This window comes from Chelonia mydas, chromosome 3 (assembly GCF_015237465.2).
Source record: "Chelonia mydas isolate rCheMyd1 chromosome 3, rCheMyd1.pri.v2, whole genome shotgun sequence".
NCBI classification, from domain to species: domain Eukaryota; kingdom Metazoa; phylum Chordata; order Testudines; family Cheloniidae; genus Chelonia; species Chelonia mydas.
Window position 1 is genome coordinate 159685815 of NC_057851.1, and position 19019 is coordinate 159704833.

The 19019-nt window shown below is 41.1% G+C and overlaps 1 protein-coding gene across 1 annotated transcript in view; it reads left to right on the forward strand.

Moving 5' to 3' along the window:
- USH2A (usherin) overlaps positions 1-19019 on the forward strand; it is a 571481-nt gene that overhangs the window by 524340 nt on the left and 28122 nt on the right. The window contains exons 62-63 of the mRNA XM_027827110.3: positions 530-2043; positions 3985-4306. Coding sequence (XP_027682911.2) covers positions 530-2043; positions 3985-4306 — 1836 coding nt within the window. The remainder of the gene's footprint in view (positions 1-529; positions 2044-3984; positions 4307-19019) is intronic.

Genomic DNA, 19019 nt, shown 5'->3' on the forward strand with positions numbered 1-19019 from the left:
AATGAGTTTAATGTCGCTCTTCATTATATAGAACGGTGTCTATTAAGGGGATATTTTCAGCTTAATTTAGCCTTATGCCCCACATTAGGTTTTGTTACAACAAAGTTCAATAGAAATGTTGCTATGAAGTTTGGGGGTTTCTTTTAAACAGTTTTTGTTGGGGTGTAAATATTAACCTGCAATGGCTGTTATGTTGTGGTATTTGAGAGCCCTGAAATGAAACTGACTAGAAAGTAAATATAATCAAAAGTGAAACTGACTAGTATATTTTCACTGCCCAAGATGAGTGAAATCCAAAAAGCAAACAAATCAGCATTAATTGTGAAAAGTAGGTTAAAATATTCTTTCAGCGTTAACAAGCTAAAATGTTGTTAATAAGGAGTTAAGGAAATTAGTTTCTGGATCACGAGTTAATAATCCTTATTAAGTTATGAAGATAAACATTGTATCTAAATAAGTATCTCACCTAGAATTAATTTTCAAATTCTCCAGCTGATGATTTCCCTTTCTTTCTTTTTTTCTCTCTCAGACATACAATATTTTAAATGACGATAATATGGAATATAGTGGTTTATCTCGTCAATTCCTGTTTAGACGCCTGGAGCCTTTCACACTGTATACTCTAGTACTTGAGGCTTGCACTGTGGCAGGTTGCACTCGCTCTTCACCACAGCCAGTCCAAACAGATGAAGCACCCCCTGCGTCTCAGCTGGCACCTGTAATCCAGTCAGTTAATGCTACCAACATTGAACTGAGCTGGTCTGAACCAATTAATGCAAATGGAAAAATAATTCACTATGAAGTTATTCACAGATGCACAAAAGAAAATGCTTCAGGGAACAGAGCAACAACAGAAGAGAATATTGTTTTCACAGAATATAACACTGAAAATAAAACATTTAAATATAATGATAAAGGTTTACAGCCATGGACAAGGTATGAATATAAAATACGTGCATGGAATTCAGTAGGCTATACCGATAGCGCTTGGTCAGTAGCAAAGACTAGTCAAGCTGCTCCTAAAGGTCTTGCTACACCTAGGTTAACCTATGTATCGGATAACCCCCATAAAGTGCTCATTTCATGGCTCTCCCCAGAAGAACCAAATGGTGTTCTCCAATCATATCGGCTACACAAAAATGAGGTTTTGTATCCTTTCAGCTTTGATGCTACTACTTTCAACTATATGGATGAAGACTTACAGCCTTATTCAGTGTACAGTTATGCAATAGTTGCTTGTACAGTGGGAGGCTGCTCTACCAGTGAACCAGCCAAAATCCAAACTCTAGAGGCAGCTCCAGCATTAGTGAACCCTCCATCTCTGCAGGCTATCAGTGCCACTCAGATTAATGCGTCTTGGTCACCACCCCAGATTCAAAATGGAGAAATCACGAAGTACATACTAAAATTAAGTGATGAAGAGTATTATGTTGGGAGAGGTTTATCAAGACTGATTTCAAACCTACAGCCTTGCACACAGTATGATTTCACCCTGGTTGCCTGTACTAATGGAGGCTGCACATCTAGCGTATCCCAATCTGTTTTGACGAAGGAGGCTCCACCACTAAATATGGAAGCCCCCACGTTGCGAGTCACAGGATCAGAGTCAATAGAAATCACCTGGAAAACCCCAGCTAATTCTAATGGCAAAATCAGAAGTTATGAGCTGAGGAGGGATGGAGCTCTTATTTATTCAGGTCTGGAAACTCGGTACCTTGACTTCACACTAACACCAGGCATGGAATACAGCTACGATGTAACTGCAAATAATAGTCAAGGAAGCACCACTAGCCCACCAGCTAAAATTAGAACCCACCCTTCTGCTCCATCTGGAATGTTACCTCCTCGACTGCAGGCATGGGCCCCAAAGGAGATTTTGGTGGCCTGGGATCCTCCGACAAAAGTCAATGGTGATATAAAGAATTATACGATCTCTATTCGCGAGCCTGCTGAAATGGGAAAGAAAACTGTTGACTTTGACACCTCTCACATTTCTTTTGTTAGACAGTCCTACGTTGCAGCAGACCTAAAACCCTACCACAGGTAAGTTCTGAATACTTAGTTTTGTTGAATGAATATCACAGGATCATTCAAAAAGTTTGAGACTGTTTAAACTGTTTAAACTGTTAAAAGTTTAAACCTTTCCTAAAGAATGAAAAAGGAGGTTTGAGGGGGGACCTCACATTTTCTTCAGTCGAACAGATGGCCAGATCCCCAAAGTTCTCATTCCCACAAAGTCCACACTAAGACAAGATAAATAAAAATCAACTGTCTACCTTTTCAGTAGAGTGTGCAAGGGACAGCTTGGGGCTCCTTTGCAGACTCAAGCTCAAAGCCCTGCCCAAATCCCACACTTTTGCAAGGCAGTTGTATTCAAGAATAGTTTTTCCTTGTTTTATAAACCAAATTAAAATATAAAACAAAGATCTGTGGGGCAGTTCATCTCTGGTGTATCTGCACTAAGGACAGTTGAGTTATACCAGGGATGAATTTGTTTTTTGTGTGTTTAAAGCACAGACTTGCTGTTTAGATTTTAGAGCAAGCTATATTTAAAATAGTGTACCAGATTTAAGTGAGAACAAACTTACGTGTTTTTGTAAAAGTATCTTTTATTCAAATTCTTGATTATTTAATCACCATCTCTTATCTATTTGTGTAGCAGTTTGTTTTTATTCCTTAAATTGTCGACAATTCTTTCTACAAGGTACCTGTAAATAATCTAAATCCTAAGAGAGAATAATAATATGGTATAGTTAATGTTTTGTAAAATCAAGGCAATAGTCCAAAAAGGCAAAGATTATATGGCTCTTCAAGTACTTTCAATTCAGCTATTATTGTAATTTAGTGATCTTGACCGTTTGATCTCCCTGTGATATTATCTCTGATATGTAAAGAAGGAAACGGAGGCCTCATCAGTGTATAATTTCTTGGAAGCTTTGGAGTCTGGTTTTCGTGCTTTAGCTTGAGCCATTCCCTGGGAGCTCTGCTGGGCCATGTTAGAGCAGCAAAGGGCCAATGACTTTATGCTAATAAATCCACTTTGTAATACCGAATACCTCCAACCTGGCCTTCTGCACCCAAACAAAGACCTTTCTGGCCAACATTAACCCAGTTACATGCTGGTTTATCAATCATCAAGATGCCTCAATCCCAGCCAGAAGAATTTTAACTCACTCAATCAATTATTTTTGTCTTGGACCTGGTCTCTTGCCATTTGGAATGGTGTATCTGTGTGTGTCTCTATTTGATTAATGTTTTCCTTCCTTCCTTTTTTTTTAATGTGATCTGTTTGTGTCTTTAATACTCTCTCCAGCTGATCATTTACAGAATAGCTGTCAGTCAGCCTTGGAAACCTGTCCCCCTCAATGCGACTGACCTCTGAGCACATGCTTAGTGAAACTTGTCACTACCAGGCCTCACTCTCCAAACTTGGACATAGGGGAAACAGGATATAAATTCTGTCTGAGTGAGGCAGATCGAGTGGAAGATTGCTGTGCTCTGTGGTCAATGGAGACATTTTTATCTCCTGAGTCTGTATGACAACGGGTGGGTCACAGTGTCCATATAATTTCTCTGGCAAGCACTTGTGGAAGACATGTTTTCTGTTTAATACAAAGAAATGGCAGACTGAGAGAAATTAAAAGCAGACATTTCACTTTAAATGGAAACGTAAACACTACTGCATCACATTTCCATTAATAATGACCCTGTCCAACAGCCCTTTCTCGTCTGGGTGGTCCCATTTATTTTACTCACACAAATGAGGACAGCCACATGAGGGTTGCAAGATCAGACCCACAAGAGGAAATTACATCATCCCTTCACCACGTTAATGTGAGTTGCTTTCTTCCTCAAAAATATGGACACAAATAAAGGAAAACTCCTCTCTTTCTAAACAACCTTAATTGATTCTAATCTTACGTGTAGTGCATATGTACAGTTGTAATGCTCTTATTGACTGGTTTCTGATTTGTGTTTCCACAGATATGAAGTACAAGTTCAAGCATGCACATTGCAGGGATGCGCTAATAGTGAATGGGCATCCATACAGACTCTGGAAGCACCCCCTGAAATGCAGCCTTCCCCTCTCATAGAGATGCAGACAAGCTCTGATGGATTCCAGTCAGTCGCGTCTATTCTGTGGACTGGTCCCCAGCAGCCAAATGGGAAAATTTTATTTTATGAGCTTTACCGAAGACAAGCAACTCATACCCACATAAATTTAGACCTGGTGCTTGTTTATAATGGGACTTTAACATCCTTCAAAGATGCCAAGTTGCTGCCTTATACAGAATATGAATATCAGGTATGAAATGAAGTAAGTTAGCTACAAGGTGTACAGATATAATTAAGACTTCAGTACACTTCAATAATAAGAGATGCTTGTTCATTATAATTATAAAATATGTTTCAATTTTAATTAAAAAGAAAAGGAGTACTTGTGGCACCTTAGAGACTAACCAATTTATTTGAGCATAAGCTTTCGTGAGCTACAGCTCACTTCATCGGATGCATGCTGTGGAAAATACAGAAGATGTTCTTATACATACAAACCATGAAAAAATGGGTGTTTACCACTACAAAAGGTAAAAGCTATTACCAGCAGGAGAGTGGGGTGGGGGGAGAGAAAACCTTTTGTAGTGGTAAACACCCATTTTTTCATGGTTTGTATGTATAAGAACATCTTCTGTATTTTCCACAGCATGCATCCGATGAAGTGAGCTGTAGCTCACGAAAGCTTATGCTCAAATAAATTGGTTAGTCTCTAAGGTGCCACAAGTACTCCTTTTCTTTTTGCGAATACAGACTAACACGGCTGCTACTCTGAAACCTGTCAATTTTAATTGAATTTTAATTTTAATAGTATGGTACTTAAACAATTACTGCACATTTATTTAAAATAGATCAGACCTTGAAGGTAACATTCCATAAGGAATAAATTCATTCAATGCTCTTTTTTCATTTCTTAATCAAAATCATTAATTCCAATTTGTGTGCATTTGTCCATCACTTTAGAGGTACCACCTTATTTTGAAGTGCCAGTTGCTAAAGGGTAACTTGGTCTTGTTAGTAGCTTTATTTCAAATGTGCAAATATTTTTATTTTTACTGTTGCATTAGATTACCTTTTATGATATGGAAGGGGGATGGGCTGGTTTTGTTAGTGGACTATTTTATTTTAGGTGGTAGGATTACAAATATATGTCTCATGGTACATTTAAAAGTTAATTTACTGTTGGTGGGTTATTTTTATTTTGTATGTTCATATTCATTTTGTACTTGTTACTTTTCTTTTGAGGTTAAAGGGGGACCAATTCTGGCTACTTTTGCTGAGTTTGAATACTATTTTACCTCACTATGCAAATGGTTCCATTTAAATCAATGTGACTGTTTGCAGAGTAAGGTACCACTCAGTGAGTGTGAGTAAGGGTTGCAGAAATGGGCCTTCTAAAGTAGTCCTCTTTGATTGCAAAAGTCCCATGACCCTGAGACAGGTGACTTTCTTTAGCCTGTGGTTGTTTTCCATTAATGTCAAATTCACATATTCCTGCATATTGTTCCTTTATCACACAGGATTGCTAGTAATCTATGGCCATATTTGATTTCACATCTGTGCATGTCACTTCCATTGGCCCCCAGCAATGTATCATTTTCTGAAATTCAGTTCATGTTTTCATATGAATCTGGTGAGTTTACACCCTCACCAAAAACTAATTCTGAATGTGTTGGCAGTAAAAGTAAATATGTGTAGTTTCATAGCAAAGTGATCACATTTTCACAGATATGAACCAGTACTCTCCTCTGCCGCATAACAGAACACCAGTGGGTCCTCACTCTTGGTTAAGGGCCGCATGATATATTGTGAGTTTTGAGATCTTCATTACGCCATGAATCTCTCCCTCTTTTTTGCTTAAGTAAATGGATTTTTTGAACTTCAAGAACTGTTTTGATTTGATATGAAAGCTGATGTATTCACAGGGCCATGCTGTTGAACCGTTGAGATTTTCCCTCCTCCCCACCCTGTTCATCTAAGTGGGCATCTGTTTCACATATCAGAACCTTTTGCAGCTCTGTTCAACTGCTAGTGCAGTGTTCTTCTTGCTGGTTTGGGCCCATACAGAGTTATTTCTAAGGAACTACATTGGTAATATGAACAACACAATCTGTCAAGACAGCCCGACTATGCCTTGAGGAAGGAATACAATGGCTCTCCTTGTCATTGAGCTCCAGTGGCTCCACAATGGTCAGGGAAAGAACCCCAAAGGAACAAGAATGTCAAGAATGACAGAAATGGATTTGGAATGATAGCAGAGAAATGGATTCACTACAGTGTGTTTAGAAAGATCTTTATTACCAATATGATGATCTAGATCATCTTTTCTTTTTCCTCTGCTGTTGCTGAGATCAGTGAGAGAGATCCTAGATAGCCCCAGGTTGAGAAATGTCATGACTTCTGTTAGTTTTGTTCTGAGGAAAAGGACTGGTATCTCTGAGCAGAGTGTTTCCAGTCACGAATGAGAGGGCTCCAATTACTGGATTTCCTACTGTTGCTAATAATATAACTCCTTCCTTAAACCTCCGTGAACTGAACAGCACTAGGGACGCTGCGAGGGTTCTTTCCAAAATAGAACATACCACTTAAAGGCTGGAAATGTTTCACGCTTAAAATACTTGAGGGAATATTTTCCTGCAATTAATCCTTTTTTGACCAAAACTGTTAAACCTTTACTGGCAACTGCGTGTGTGTCAGGGATGAAGTCTATGCATTTGTGGATCAAGTATTGGTGTGTATTTGTATTCAGGTTTTCCTTTTTCAGACGTTCTTTAATGCCTCAGGGACCCATATGGACCCACAGTAATGTGAAATCTGTTCTCCTCACGCTATATTAATTTCTTGATGGTAAAATTGCTCTAAAGAATACCAGATCTCATCACTTAACGTGGCCCTGCATGTGCCCTAAGGCATTTAAAAAATCCTCAAAAATGGAAACCCAAGGGCAAGTGTGTGTGGGGGGGAGGTGGGAGAGGAGTTACACTAGAAAATAGTGGTGATTCTCCTCTAGCTGAAGAGCTGGAGCCCTTTATTTTCTGAGCTGAAAGTCCTAGGCTCTCTTCCTGATGCCACAGTTTAGCTTACTGCTACGTTGCCTTTGTGTTTGCCACCACAGATTCATGAGATGGATATCCCCTTGCTTTTTCAAATGACTACAGTTCCACCTTCGTTAACTCCCACCCTCCCCCCCCCCGCCTAGATGCTGCATTGCCTCTTCATGCTTCCAACACTTTACCAAAAATACTTGAATGCGCATTGTGTTCTTCCTTGCACCAGCCTTTAATTACTTGGTATCTCAATCAGAAGCTCAATCAGTATGGCTTTCAAGTTGTTTTTCATAGCACAGAGACTGTTTGAGTCAAGGGTTTTAATGATTTATTGATGATGTCTGACTCAGGTTGTCTGTATGTTCTAATTTTTCTGGATGGAAGTGCTGCACTTGAGGCAGGAAAAAACTCTGTCTTTTATTTTGGTTCCACTCCATAACTGGGCTGGGCTATCTGGCAAGGCCCTGAATTGGTTTTGTTCCTTCTCGGCCAGCAGCAATTAATTTTGTTCCAGTGAGAGATTTGTGTGTGTGTGTTCCTCTTCTGCTGATGTCACTTGTGCATCCCTCTGGGATCTGTTCGTAGCCCTTCCATTGTTGACAATTTATATGTTGCCTGTGAGACAAATTATTCATAAGTATAGGGCTTGGCTTTCACTATTATGCTGATGAAACCCAGATTTATATTTCACTTAAGCACAGTATTGATTCTGCTGTCTCTGCATTGGAGGCTTGTTTGCTGGACATAAAACTTTAAATGCAACTAAATTTCCTCCAGCTGAATGCAGATAAAATCAAACCTCTGTGACTGGGCCCTCTGCAGCACTTCTAGAAATGTTGTTAGTTACAGGATTCAGTGTGATGGATATAACATTAACATCTAATCTGAGGTCAGAAATTTTGGCGGCATTCTTTTCTGCTGATGTTTTACTGGAAACTCATATGATTGGGCCTGCCCATCAGCCCTGTGGGTAGTGTTTTATAAGGGAAGATCAGGGGAACTTTTCAAAAGTACCCGAGTGATTTAGGACCTGCATCCCTAGTTTTTGGCTCTGTGGATGAGGGGAAAGCAGTAGACATGTTATTCCTTGACTTTAGCAAAGCTTTTGATACAGTCTCCCACAGTATTCTTGCCAGCAAGTTAAAGAAGTATGGGCTGGATGAATGGACTATAAGGTGGATAGAAAGCTGGCTAGATCATCTGGCTCAACGGGTAGTGATCAATGGCTCCATGTCTAGTTGGCAGCTGATATCAAGCGGAGTCGGTCCTGGGGCTGGTTTTGCTCAATATCTTCATTAATGATCTGGACGATGGCGTGGACTGCACCCTCGGCAAATTTGCAGATGACACTAAACTGGGAGGAGTGGTAGATATGCTGGAGGGTAGGGATTGGATAGAGAGGGACCTAGACAAATTAGAGGATTGGGCCAAAAGAAGTCTGATGAGGTTCAACAAGGACAAGTGCAGAGTCCTGCACTTAGGACGGAAGAATCCCATGCACCGCTACAGACTAGGGACCGAATGGCTAGGCAGCAGTTCTGCAGAAAAGGACCTAGCGGTTACAGTGGACAAGAAGCTGGATATGAGTCAACAGTGTGCTCTTGTTGCCAAAAAGGCTAACGGCATTTTTGGGCTGTGTAAGTAGGAGCATTGCCAGCAGATCGAGAGACGCGATCATTCCCCTCTATTCAACATTGGTGAGGCCTCATCTGGAGCACTGTGTCCAGTTTTGGGCCCCACACTACAAGAAGGATGTGGAAAAACTGGAAAGCGTCCAGCGGAGGGCAACAAAAATGATTAGGGGACTGGAACACATGACTTATGAGGAGAGGCTGAGGGAACTGGGATTATTTAGTCTGCAGAAAAGAAGTATGAGGGGGGATTTGATCGCTGCTTTCAACTACCTGAAAGGGGGTTCCAAAGAGGATGGATCTAGACTGTTCCCAGTGGTAGCAGAAGACAGAACAAGGAGTAATGGTCTCAAGTTGCAGTGGGGGAGGTTTAGGTTGGATATTAGGAAAAACTTTTTCACTAGGAGGGTGGTGAAGCACTGGAATGCGTTATCTAGGGAGGTGGTGGAATCTCCTTCCTTTGAGGTTTTTAAGGTCAGGCTTGACAAAGCCCTGGCTGGGATGATTTAGTTGGGGATTGGTCCTGCTTTGAGCAGGGTGTTGGACTAGATGACCTCCTGAGGTCCCTTCCAACCCTGATATTCTGTGATTCTTAGGTACTTAGGGGCCCAAGGCTAATTGAAAGTCAATGGGACCTAGGCTTCTAAGTGCATGTATCACTTTTGAAAATGGGACTTAAGCTCCTAATCACTAAGGGCCAGATTTTAAAGGTGATTAGGTGCCAAAGGATGCAGATAGGACCTAGCTGGATTTTCAAAAGGGCCTATGTACCTAACTTCCTATAGATGGGGAATTAGACACTAGGCACTTTTGAAAATCCCACTAGGTACATATCTACCCCTTTAGGCACTTAAATACCTTTATAAATCTGGCCATTAGGTGCTTTTGAAAATTTTATCCCATATCCTCAGCTGGTATAAACCAGTGTAGCTCCATGGACTTCGACAGACCTATCCTGACCTGCACCAGCTGAGGATCTCATGCAGCATGTTTAGTCTCTTGCTTCCTAGCCCTTTGGACTGGGAGCACTCTGGAGACAGCATGCCCAGTCCCTTGGGAGGAGAGAGCATTGAATGTTGCTTTACAGCAGCCCATCTGGCCAGTCTAAGAGCAGCAATGTTCATCCAGTTCTTCTCAGCTGAAGGACAGTGTCTGTGGTGAGCACATGTAAGAGGGGGAGCTTAGTTCTTTTCCATTCGACAGCAGAGTTATTGGTGTATAATGTATTCGCCCTGCTCCTCAGAAAGGTTGTGGTACTTTTGTCCACCTCACCATAACCCCTGAATTATGCAGGAGATCCAGGACAGATACTTGGAACTTCATTTTTCTGGTATTCTCTGGCCCCTTTCTTCACCTTAATGTTTCTTTCCTGGCTTAGGGACACATCCTGCTCTCCCATCTGCAAATCCTAACTATCCAAAGGGCAGCAGAAACATTGTTCAGCTCCCCAACAAGGATGGAAGGAGCCCTTACTAGGAACCCTTACCCCTACATGTGGAGCTGTGCTCTGTGGGAAATACACAAGGGGTGTTGGGGGCTGCTGGATCTGCAGCTATGAAGACACATCAGCCTACCAATTTCTCCAAGGAGGGAGGCTGCAGCAGCCACCGAGGGTTCTATCCATCCCTGACCGCTGCAGAGCACTCTTGCTAACAGGTCATTTACTAGGGCTATATGAAGGGTTCAGAAAATGCACTTTGAAAAATACCTGAGAAAGTGGAGAAGCGTGTTTTGGCTGCTCCTACAGGACCTTCGAAGGTAGATACGGCTTGTATTCCTAATGTTGTTTGGGGGCAGGTTGTTTTGTAAGTTTGTTTAGCTGCTTGTATAATGTTGCTAAGGTAGCGGAACATCCAACTACCGAAAATACGAAGCATTTGAATCCTCTTGGTTGCTTCAAGAAATGATGGTTGTAGTCCTTTGTTTGCTGGCCTGTCTGACAATTTTTTGGCTCAGCTCCAGTTTCTGGTGCTTAGTCCCTGACAAATAACAAAGCAACTCTTCTGGCTTAAAATGGAGTGAAATAAGGGCTGGATCTCTCACTGGCCAGTGTTGGATTTTCAGCAATTGGAAATAACCCTCATCTTTTGTCTCACTTCTTCCCATTCATCCTTTCAGCTCATCTTTTCCTCTTCCATCCCTGCCAGAAAGATGCAATAAAATGTGATGTCATACATTAAATAAAAATTATTTCTTTCTCTCTGTTCTTTCACTCAGGAGAGCAGATTTTCTTATAAGATTTTTGATACTTCCTAGTTCCATGTGAACAGTGTGTTTCATGATATTTTAGCATTTAGGCTTCTGATGTCAGCCTAGACTTGGAGTTCAGAGGTATGTGTCAATGATTAAACAACCACAACAAAATGACGATAATCAAGTTTTTCCCCAAAAAATACAGAAAATGTGAAAATTCAGGTTGTTTCTAATTTCATTTGGACCGGTTTGCTTCTACTTAACTCTTAGGGTCTCAGTATTTATACATCTTCTGAAGACATAATTAGATTGTTTGAAAAACAAACCGTGAGTGGGACCTCAAAATCAAACAAATGAACATTTCCTTGGGTTCTTGTTCTTTAAAATCCACAGTAGCCACTCCACAAAGTGTCCAGATTAGAAGTGAATTGAGGGAACATTCTGATCTCAGTAAATCCAGAGTAACTTTTTGCTTCACTGGTGTAACTGAGATCACAGTTCCATATACCTCTTACTGCACTGAAATGTGTCCTTCATCTTTGTGGGGTTTATGAAAAGGAGGAGACAGAGAGCAATTTTACAAACAAATTTTTCCACATTCAGAAACCTCAGCTGCATGCCAGTGTATGGCCACAGCAACATCATCCCAGATCCATGCCCACAAGTCATGTGTTTATGAATCCATCCTAGAGTTTTGTTCATTTAACTAAATAATGGTATCAGATCAGATTTATTGGCTTCCCACATTAGCTGTGAACCTATTAAGGTACAACTCTGGCCAGACCTTTTTTTGGTATATTGTGATTCTGACATATTCAAAAGCTATCCTTTAAAAAGACATTAGTGTGAGTACCATGGGAAAATATACTCCAGGGATGTAGATGAATTGATATGATTTCCTTGATTGTATCTTTTTATTTATGAGGCATAATTTATGAGTACTGAAAAGCAAACTAAAATGAGTGATGACTAACTACAGCCAAAGTAATAAATCAGTAGCAGCGAAAGGAGTGGTGATTTTGATCGAATCTATTGAATTAGCTGTTGCCCTTAGCCATTACAGGTATTGGAAAGACCTTTTAATATCTGCTTATCTCTCTCGGGGGAATAGGATAACTATATCATTACATACCCATAGGAAGCAAATTATTAAATTGTCTGCTTTTTAGAGTTAAACCTGTTTACATCTCTTATTAATTACTGGTTTAACAGTGCATTATATGAAACGAGCTGCAGTTACATTTTGACATGTTTTTTGATCCCCAAACTGTTTGCTGTTGTGATATTTCCCCCCAAGAATGGATTTAGCATTAGCATGACTTTTAATGTTTTAATAGTGTTTTGCGATTATTAGTCAAGACATAGAGCAGTGTTAAGAGGATCAAGCTTGGCCTAACACATTACCGAATCATTAGAATCCACATGCCTGAAATGCAGCTTTATGAATGTGATCTACAGGCTTTACTATGGGTGTTAACTAAATGCCAGAGGGGAAGGAGGGTTTTGTAACTAAGGCACTGGACAGGCACTTGGAAAATCTCCGTTAATTTCCTGGCTCTGACACGGACAAGTCACTTCATTCTTTCGTGCCTCATCTCACCAACTGTAACATGAGGATATGGGACTTCCTTTCTCCATCTTTCCTGTCTATCTCATTTAGATTGCAAGTTGTGTGGGGGAGGGATCATTTCTTATTGTGTATTTGTACAGCATCTAGCACAATGGGTTTCTGATACTGTTTATGGCCTCTAGGTGATGATGATAATAATAATAATAGTGTTTTGTTTTGTGCTTTGGGGAGAGGCTGATTCATATCTAAAAGTAGCTAGGAAGAAAATGACACCCTGTAGTGACAGTCAGTTTACATCGCCAGCTAGAGAGGGTTCTACTGTATCAGGCTATACATAGAAGAGGCAATGGTTATCCTTCCTACCATGAGTATTGCCTCCTGGCATTATATTACACCAGAGCACAAAGCAAAATACTATGCAAGTGAGGCCTTTGCCCTAATCACACCCAGTAACTTAATATTAGTTATAAAATTACTAAGACATTTTTCATAGAGAGCTAATAATTTAGTTTAATGACTTTTATTCCCAGAATGTATGTGCAGTTGTTAAAATACACCCATTGTACTCTATTTGCAAAAAGCGGCCAGTGATTTTGCAGGCCTTGATTTTGGGGTACTCAGCTTTAGACACCTAAGCGGAAGTGCTGAGCAACCTCTTCTGCACTGAAGGAACACTTCTGAAGATGAGGTCTCTTCAAAATGTCTAAAGCGGGCACCCAGAATTGAAGGGATCCCAAATCAGCAGTAATGTCTGAAAACACTTCCTTAAGCAAGGGCCTGATCCAACTCTCTTTAAATTCAATGGGAGATTTGGAATTGACTTTAAAAGGAGCAGGGTTGGACCCCAAGTCTTTTCACACTGTGGAACCCTTGCAGTGCATGTGAGTGGGGCAGAGTAGAGCTGCTCCTCAGCATGGCTATTGCACATGGAAGGGGGGCTCCCTGCTCGTACTGGCTATGCCAGTGCAGAGATGTATTAGCAGTGGACCTGGAGAGGGATTGTTAGATCTGCACTTATGCAGTGATTGGAAACACCTACATACGGGATATAAGGCAGGAGTGGTCATTACTCCAGGAGTAGTGACCATGGAAGGCTACAGAAGGGATACATTGTAGTCCTGCAGCCTGCCTCCAGTAGGGGTGTGATTTTATCCCTTGCACAGTAAAACCAGATTATGTAGGATTTGAAATTTTCCACCACTATTCTGAAAAATTTAAGGATTTTTGGTAGTCACAGAAATGCACAACTGCCATTTGTGCTGTGTGCACATGGGAGTGCTGTTTGCTAAAATGGTGGGCACTGGCTAAAAGTAGTTGTTTCCAGACCCTTAGAAATGCTCTGTTTATGTCCTTAACTCTTTGGCAATGGTAAATCAATCCCTTCCATTGCTGACTGTTAAATTAAAGGATACTTAGCATAAGGAAATTTCAGCTTCAATAACCGGTTTTTGCTAGGTAGCAATTGTCACCAGCCATATGGGCATCTGCATCAGACTTTATCAGGTTAGTTTGAGGATATCCATTGCATTGTCAAAGTGCTGCCTTGGGAGAACCATGAAGCAGAATTGATCAGCTGTGTTTGTGGTCGTAAATATTTTAGTCTGTGGAAGTTCTTTAACCTCAGTGATAAGAGCAGAGCCTGGGTCATTAAGGCCGCAACACTCAGACATCAAGATTTGCAAGTCCAGATGTGCCTGAAGATTACGGACTATTAATGTACCTGTTGAATCAAGAGCCATCAATGCTATAGGGACCGTTTAAATGGCAATGAATGCATGGGACTTCAGAGAACCTGGGGTCTAAATGTCCCCAGGGAGACTAAATATCCCTAATCTCCTAAACTGCATGAATAACCAGATGAAGAACTAGGCCGTGATGTGGCTGAAAACATTAAATATTCCCCCAGTAATAGGAAAGCTGTGAGAATGCCATATGCCCTACTAAAGCCAGGTGGTTCTTGCAGAACAAACTTGGTATATCTTGATGTTTCCATTGCCATCTAGTAGCTTTGGCCTATCTTGAAGCCATGGGCAAAGAATGGTCTTGTGGTAAGCCACTGCGCTTGGACTCAGGCAATCTGTGTTCAGTTTCCAGGGCTCTTAGGCAAGTAACTAAATCTCTCCGAATTAAATCCCCTATCTGTAAAGTGGGCATAATGATATTCCCTGACCTTGCAGCAGTGTTTGTGAGTTAAATTCATTAATGTTGTGAAGCACTCAGATGCTACAGTAATGAGGATCATATAAGTACCTACCTAGAAAGAACTATTAGCTCCCAGCAAGTCCATCCCCCCTCAGTTCAGAATTGTTCTTACAGTTTGTTTTCTAGTGTTTTATCCAATCTGGTTTGAAAATTCCCAAATGAATCAGTTTTTACCATTTCCCTTAAGGTACTTCTACAGCCTAATAGATCTTCCTGGCAGGAGGTTTTTCCTAAATCTTTCTATTCTCAATTTCATTTTTCAATCCTAGTTCTACCCCCATGTGCCATGTTAAATAATTCCTCTGTATCTTTGATATTTACACTTCACAAATATTAACAGACAGCTATGGTTGCTCCCCTTGTCTCATAACCAAGCTCTATATGTTTAGCTCATTTAATCTATTATCTTTCCTAATTTTTTTTTCTTTCCTCGTAAATCAGTCTCTCTAGCACCATGAATGCTTTATGTTGCTTTTCTCTGAACCCTTCCAAGTTTGTCAATGCCTTTCTGGTAGGATGTTGCCCAGAAATTAATACACTATTCCAGGGGTGGACACAGTAGATCTGTATAGAGATGGACTTTTTGCACTATGCTCTGAATTGTGTTGTCTCTGCAGAAGCAACCCCAAATTATTTTGGCTGCACTGCATTATATGTCCACTTAGTTGCAAGAATGGCTCTTGAGTGCCAGTACAGCTGTGCATAAAATAAAGCGTCCTTGAGACTGCTCTTTCTTATGCTAGGGGCTAGGCAGGCCCAAGAATAGAGAAAGTGCAAAGATGGCTTGAAACTACCTGTTCCTTCTCTTGTAAATTCCAATGCAAGTGCACAGCACAGCCAAAACAAAACACAGAGCCTTTTGTTTCTAAATATTGCTAATACGATGTGCAGGGACTTAATCACACAAGCCCCATTACCTTTATTTAATATGAGTCATACACTGAAAATGTCCTGTTTTTGCTGAAACAAAAATATCTCTATTCATTGCAAAAATCTGATATTTATGCAACCTTAAGATTGGAGGTTGATTTCAGGAAACTGAAAAGTGAGGACTGAAACCAGCACAATGTCTCTGAGAGATCCAGGGAGCTGAGGGGAAGCATAGCCACGGCATCACCCTTGAAAAATGCTATGCGCTCCCCCCTGCAAAGGTCCAGCTCTGCTGGCACATATACAGAGGTGCTGCAAAGTCGCTTTTGGAAAGGCTAGCACCAACAACATTGCTACATGTATGGAGTCCTTGGGCTTACTGTATGCAAGGACTGTAATTATGCTTGATCCATCTGCAGGGGTAAAGGGGTTGGCTCCTTGCATCCTTTCTGTGTCTTGTGCATCCATGCTAGGATGACCAGATGTCCTGATTTTATAAGGACAGTCCCGATTTTTGGGTCTTTTTCTTATATATGCTCCTATTATCCACCCCCCCACCCCCCCCGCTGTCCTGATTTTTCACATTTGTTGTCTGGTCACCCTAATCCATGCACAGGTGTGGTTTGATCTGGCCTTCTGTTTCTCACAAACACATAGATGACTGTAGGACACTAAATCTCATGGCAGTGTATGCTTTGTCACTTACCCCAATATCAGATGAATCCTCTTCAATACTGGAGCGGTCTCCTCTTTACTAGCCCATTGATAGACTTGTGTTAGCCTCAGTATGAACAGCAAATCCTCTCTTTTGAACTTTCCTGGGAGTCAGCATGTTTAAAGGGACTTCCATCTGATCTGTCCAATATACGTATCTACCATAATTTGGGAGGCATATAGTGTGTGAAGAACATAAAACTCTTTTCACAGTACTGCTACTAAATTAACTGGGACTGCGCTTCTTCAAGTGTCAAGAGCTCTGGTTTCTTTTTTCTGATTCTGTGTCTACTCTCTTAACCCAGGGCTGCCTCTCTCCTAGAATGTGTTAGGTGTGAATCACTCTTTTTTTAGTGTTATTTTGGCAGTTTCTGTAGCCCTTTCATTATTCAGTAGCTGAGAAGTCATTTTGCTTGCCCACTGGTGAGGTGCTTTTCTTCTTCTGGTGGTTCACCTCAGCTATGATGGCTATTGGCCTATGTCCTTGAATCAGGGAAATGTAGAGTTGGAAGGCATCTCAAGTGGTCATTAATCCATCTCCCTGCACTGAGGCATGGTTATGTCCAGCCCTTCCCTTTAATTCCCTTAAGGATTTCCTGTACAGATTGAATAACTTTACATATTATTTTATGTTGATGCAAAGAAATCAGTTTTCTTGCTCAAAACTTTAGCTCCTTTGTAAAGACATGAGTTTTTAAAGAATTGTAGGGACCATTCCTACATGGGTAGGGAGATGAGCTCAATGATCTAACAGGCTTTTTCCATCCCCAAGGTCTATGATTCTGTGATCTTCATCCATGTTTGAAAGCCAAACAGATTTAATTGCCTTCAGTGGGAGTTGTCGGTACTCAACTTTGCTGAGGAACTGGCCTTGAATTTGGGAAAGTGGGTGTGCTGTGGCGAATCCACAGACATTACTGCAGGCAGGGCAGGCCCACAACATTTTGGCAGCTGAGGCGGGGAGCTCAAATGACGCCCCCAACCCCCCTCGCTTGGGCCAAAACTTTGAAAGGTCTCAATTCTGCCTTCTTCCTGTTCTACTACCTGCTCTTCTACCTACCCCAATAAAGGAGAACTAACAACTTAAAATGCCTTGTTCAAAAATGTTAAGTAACACTTAACTTTCAAATGTCTGAACAGCACATGTAACTTTTCTTGTCTGCATAGTAAACACTGGCATTTTTATCTGTTTGAATAATCAAAGTGATGCTTTCCGTGCCTTCTTGGTTACAAAGATTTGAACTGCTTCCTGCTGAAGGCCCACAGTCTGGGCCAGCTCATGCTCTATTGAGGTGGTTGCAAGGCCATTGTCATTGTGGAGCATAGATGTGTTTTTATTAACTTCAGTTTGGAGAAGCTGCGTTCTCCACTGGCAACTGTTACAGGAAGTGTTAGAAGTATGCGCAGAGCAACAAAAGCATTTGGAAAGAGGGTGGTCATCTTATTTGTGCACCAGAAGAGCCTTTGGAGTTGATGCTGCTGAAATGTATCTTGAAAGGGCTTTCAGTTCATCACCTAAATCACTCGCATCAATATCGCATATGTCATCATGTGTCAACACTGTCTCTAGTGCCATGCATTGGAGGGGGGAGGGATAGCTCAGTGCTTTGAACATTGGCCTGCTAAAGCCAGGATTGTGAGTTCAATCCCTGAGGGGGCCATTTAGGGATGGGGCAAAAATTGGGGATTGGTCCTGCTTTGAGCAGGGGGTTGGATGATGACCCCCTGAGGTCCCTTCCAACCCTGATCTTCTATGATTGCTGGTGTAGGTCTTCTTCATGTATAGTGAGGAGTTTTGGAATATCATACAACATCCCAAATATACTGCTGTGTTCCCTGAGCTGCATGAAACGTTCTTCGACTGACTGTATTGCACTATATAGCACCTGGTTAAAGAAATTCAACTTTGAATTATTGTTTGGGGTCTCTTATGGGATTATCCCGTGCCTCATAATCAAAATGTCGTCTTCTTCGGTGACTCTTGTATTCTTGAATGGGTGGGAAAATAGCTTCAGTGTGAAGTTCCTCTGCCAACTTCTCTGCACTCTTCAGAACATTTTGAAATACCTCATCTGACTGGTAAGACTGTAGGTATGACTTTGCTTTGTCCAGTTCCATTGCTCCAGATATATCAAGGTCAACACCTTGGAGTGTCTTGCTTACAACATTTATTTCAAACATGCCACAACACTAACCCACACATAAATTTGAGGTTATGTCTGTTTCTAGTGATTCCATTTCCCTCTGCTACTGTTCTCCCACGAACAGTTCCTGTCATAGCATTATCCTCCATAATGGCAACTATGGCATCATCTATCTTCCCAATTTGCTGTTTGATAGGCTTTATCGCCTCCACTCGACTTTCCCATCGTGTGGCACTCAGTGGTTTCAGTGTCTGAGAGGATGTTCCCAGATGTTGCTTCAAAATTTGCCATTGATGAGTTGATGCAGAGAAAAATACGTAGATGCTTTGAATTACATTAAAAAATTCAGCAGCCTCACTAGAAGCTGATGCTGCATCACTGACCACCAAGTTCAATAAATGAGAACTGCATGGGACAAAAAAAGCTCAAGGGTTTAACTCTCAGATCCGTGTCTGCACTCCTCTGTTCTTTCCTCTCATGTTGGCACCATTTTTGTAGCCCTGACCTCTCATGTCAGCTATCGCAATTCCTATATCTTCCAGCTTTTTAAGAAGCACATTTGTCAGACCAGCTCCTGTAGTATCATCAATGTCAA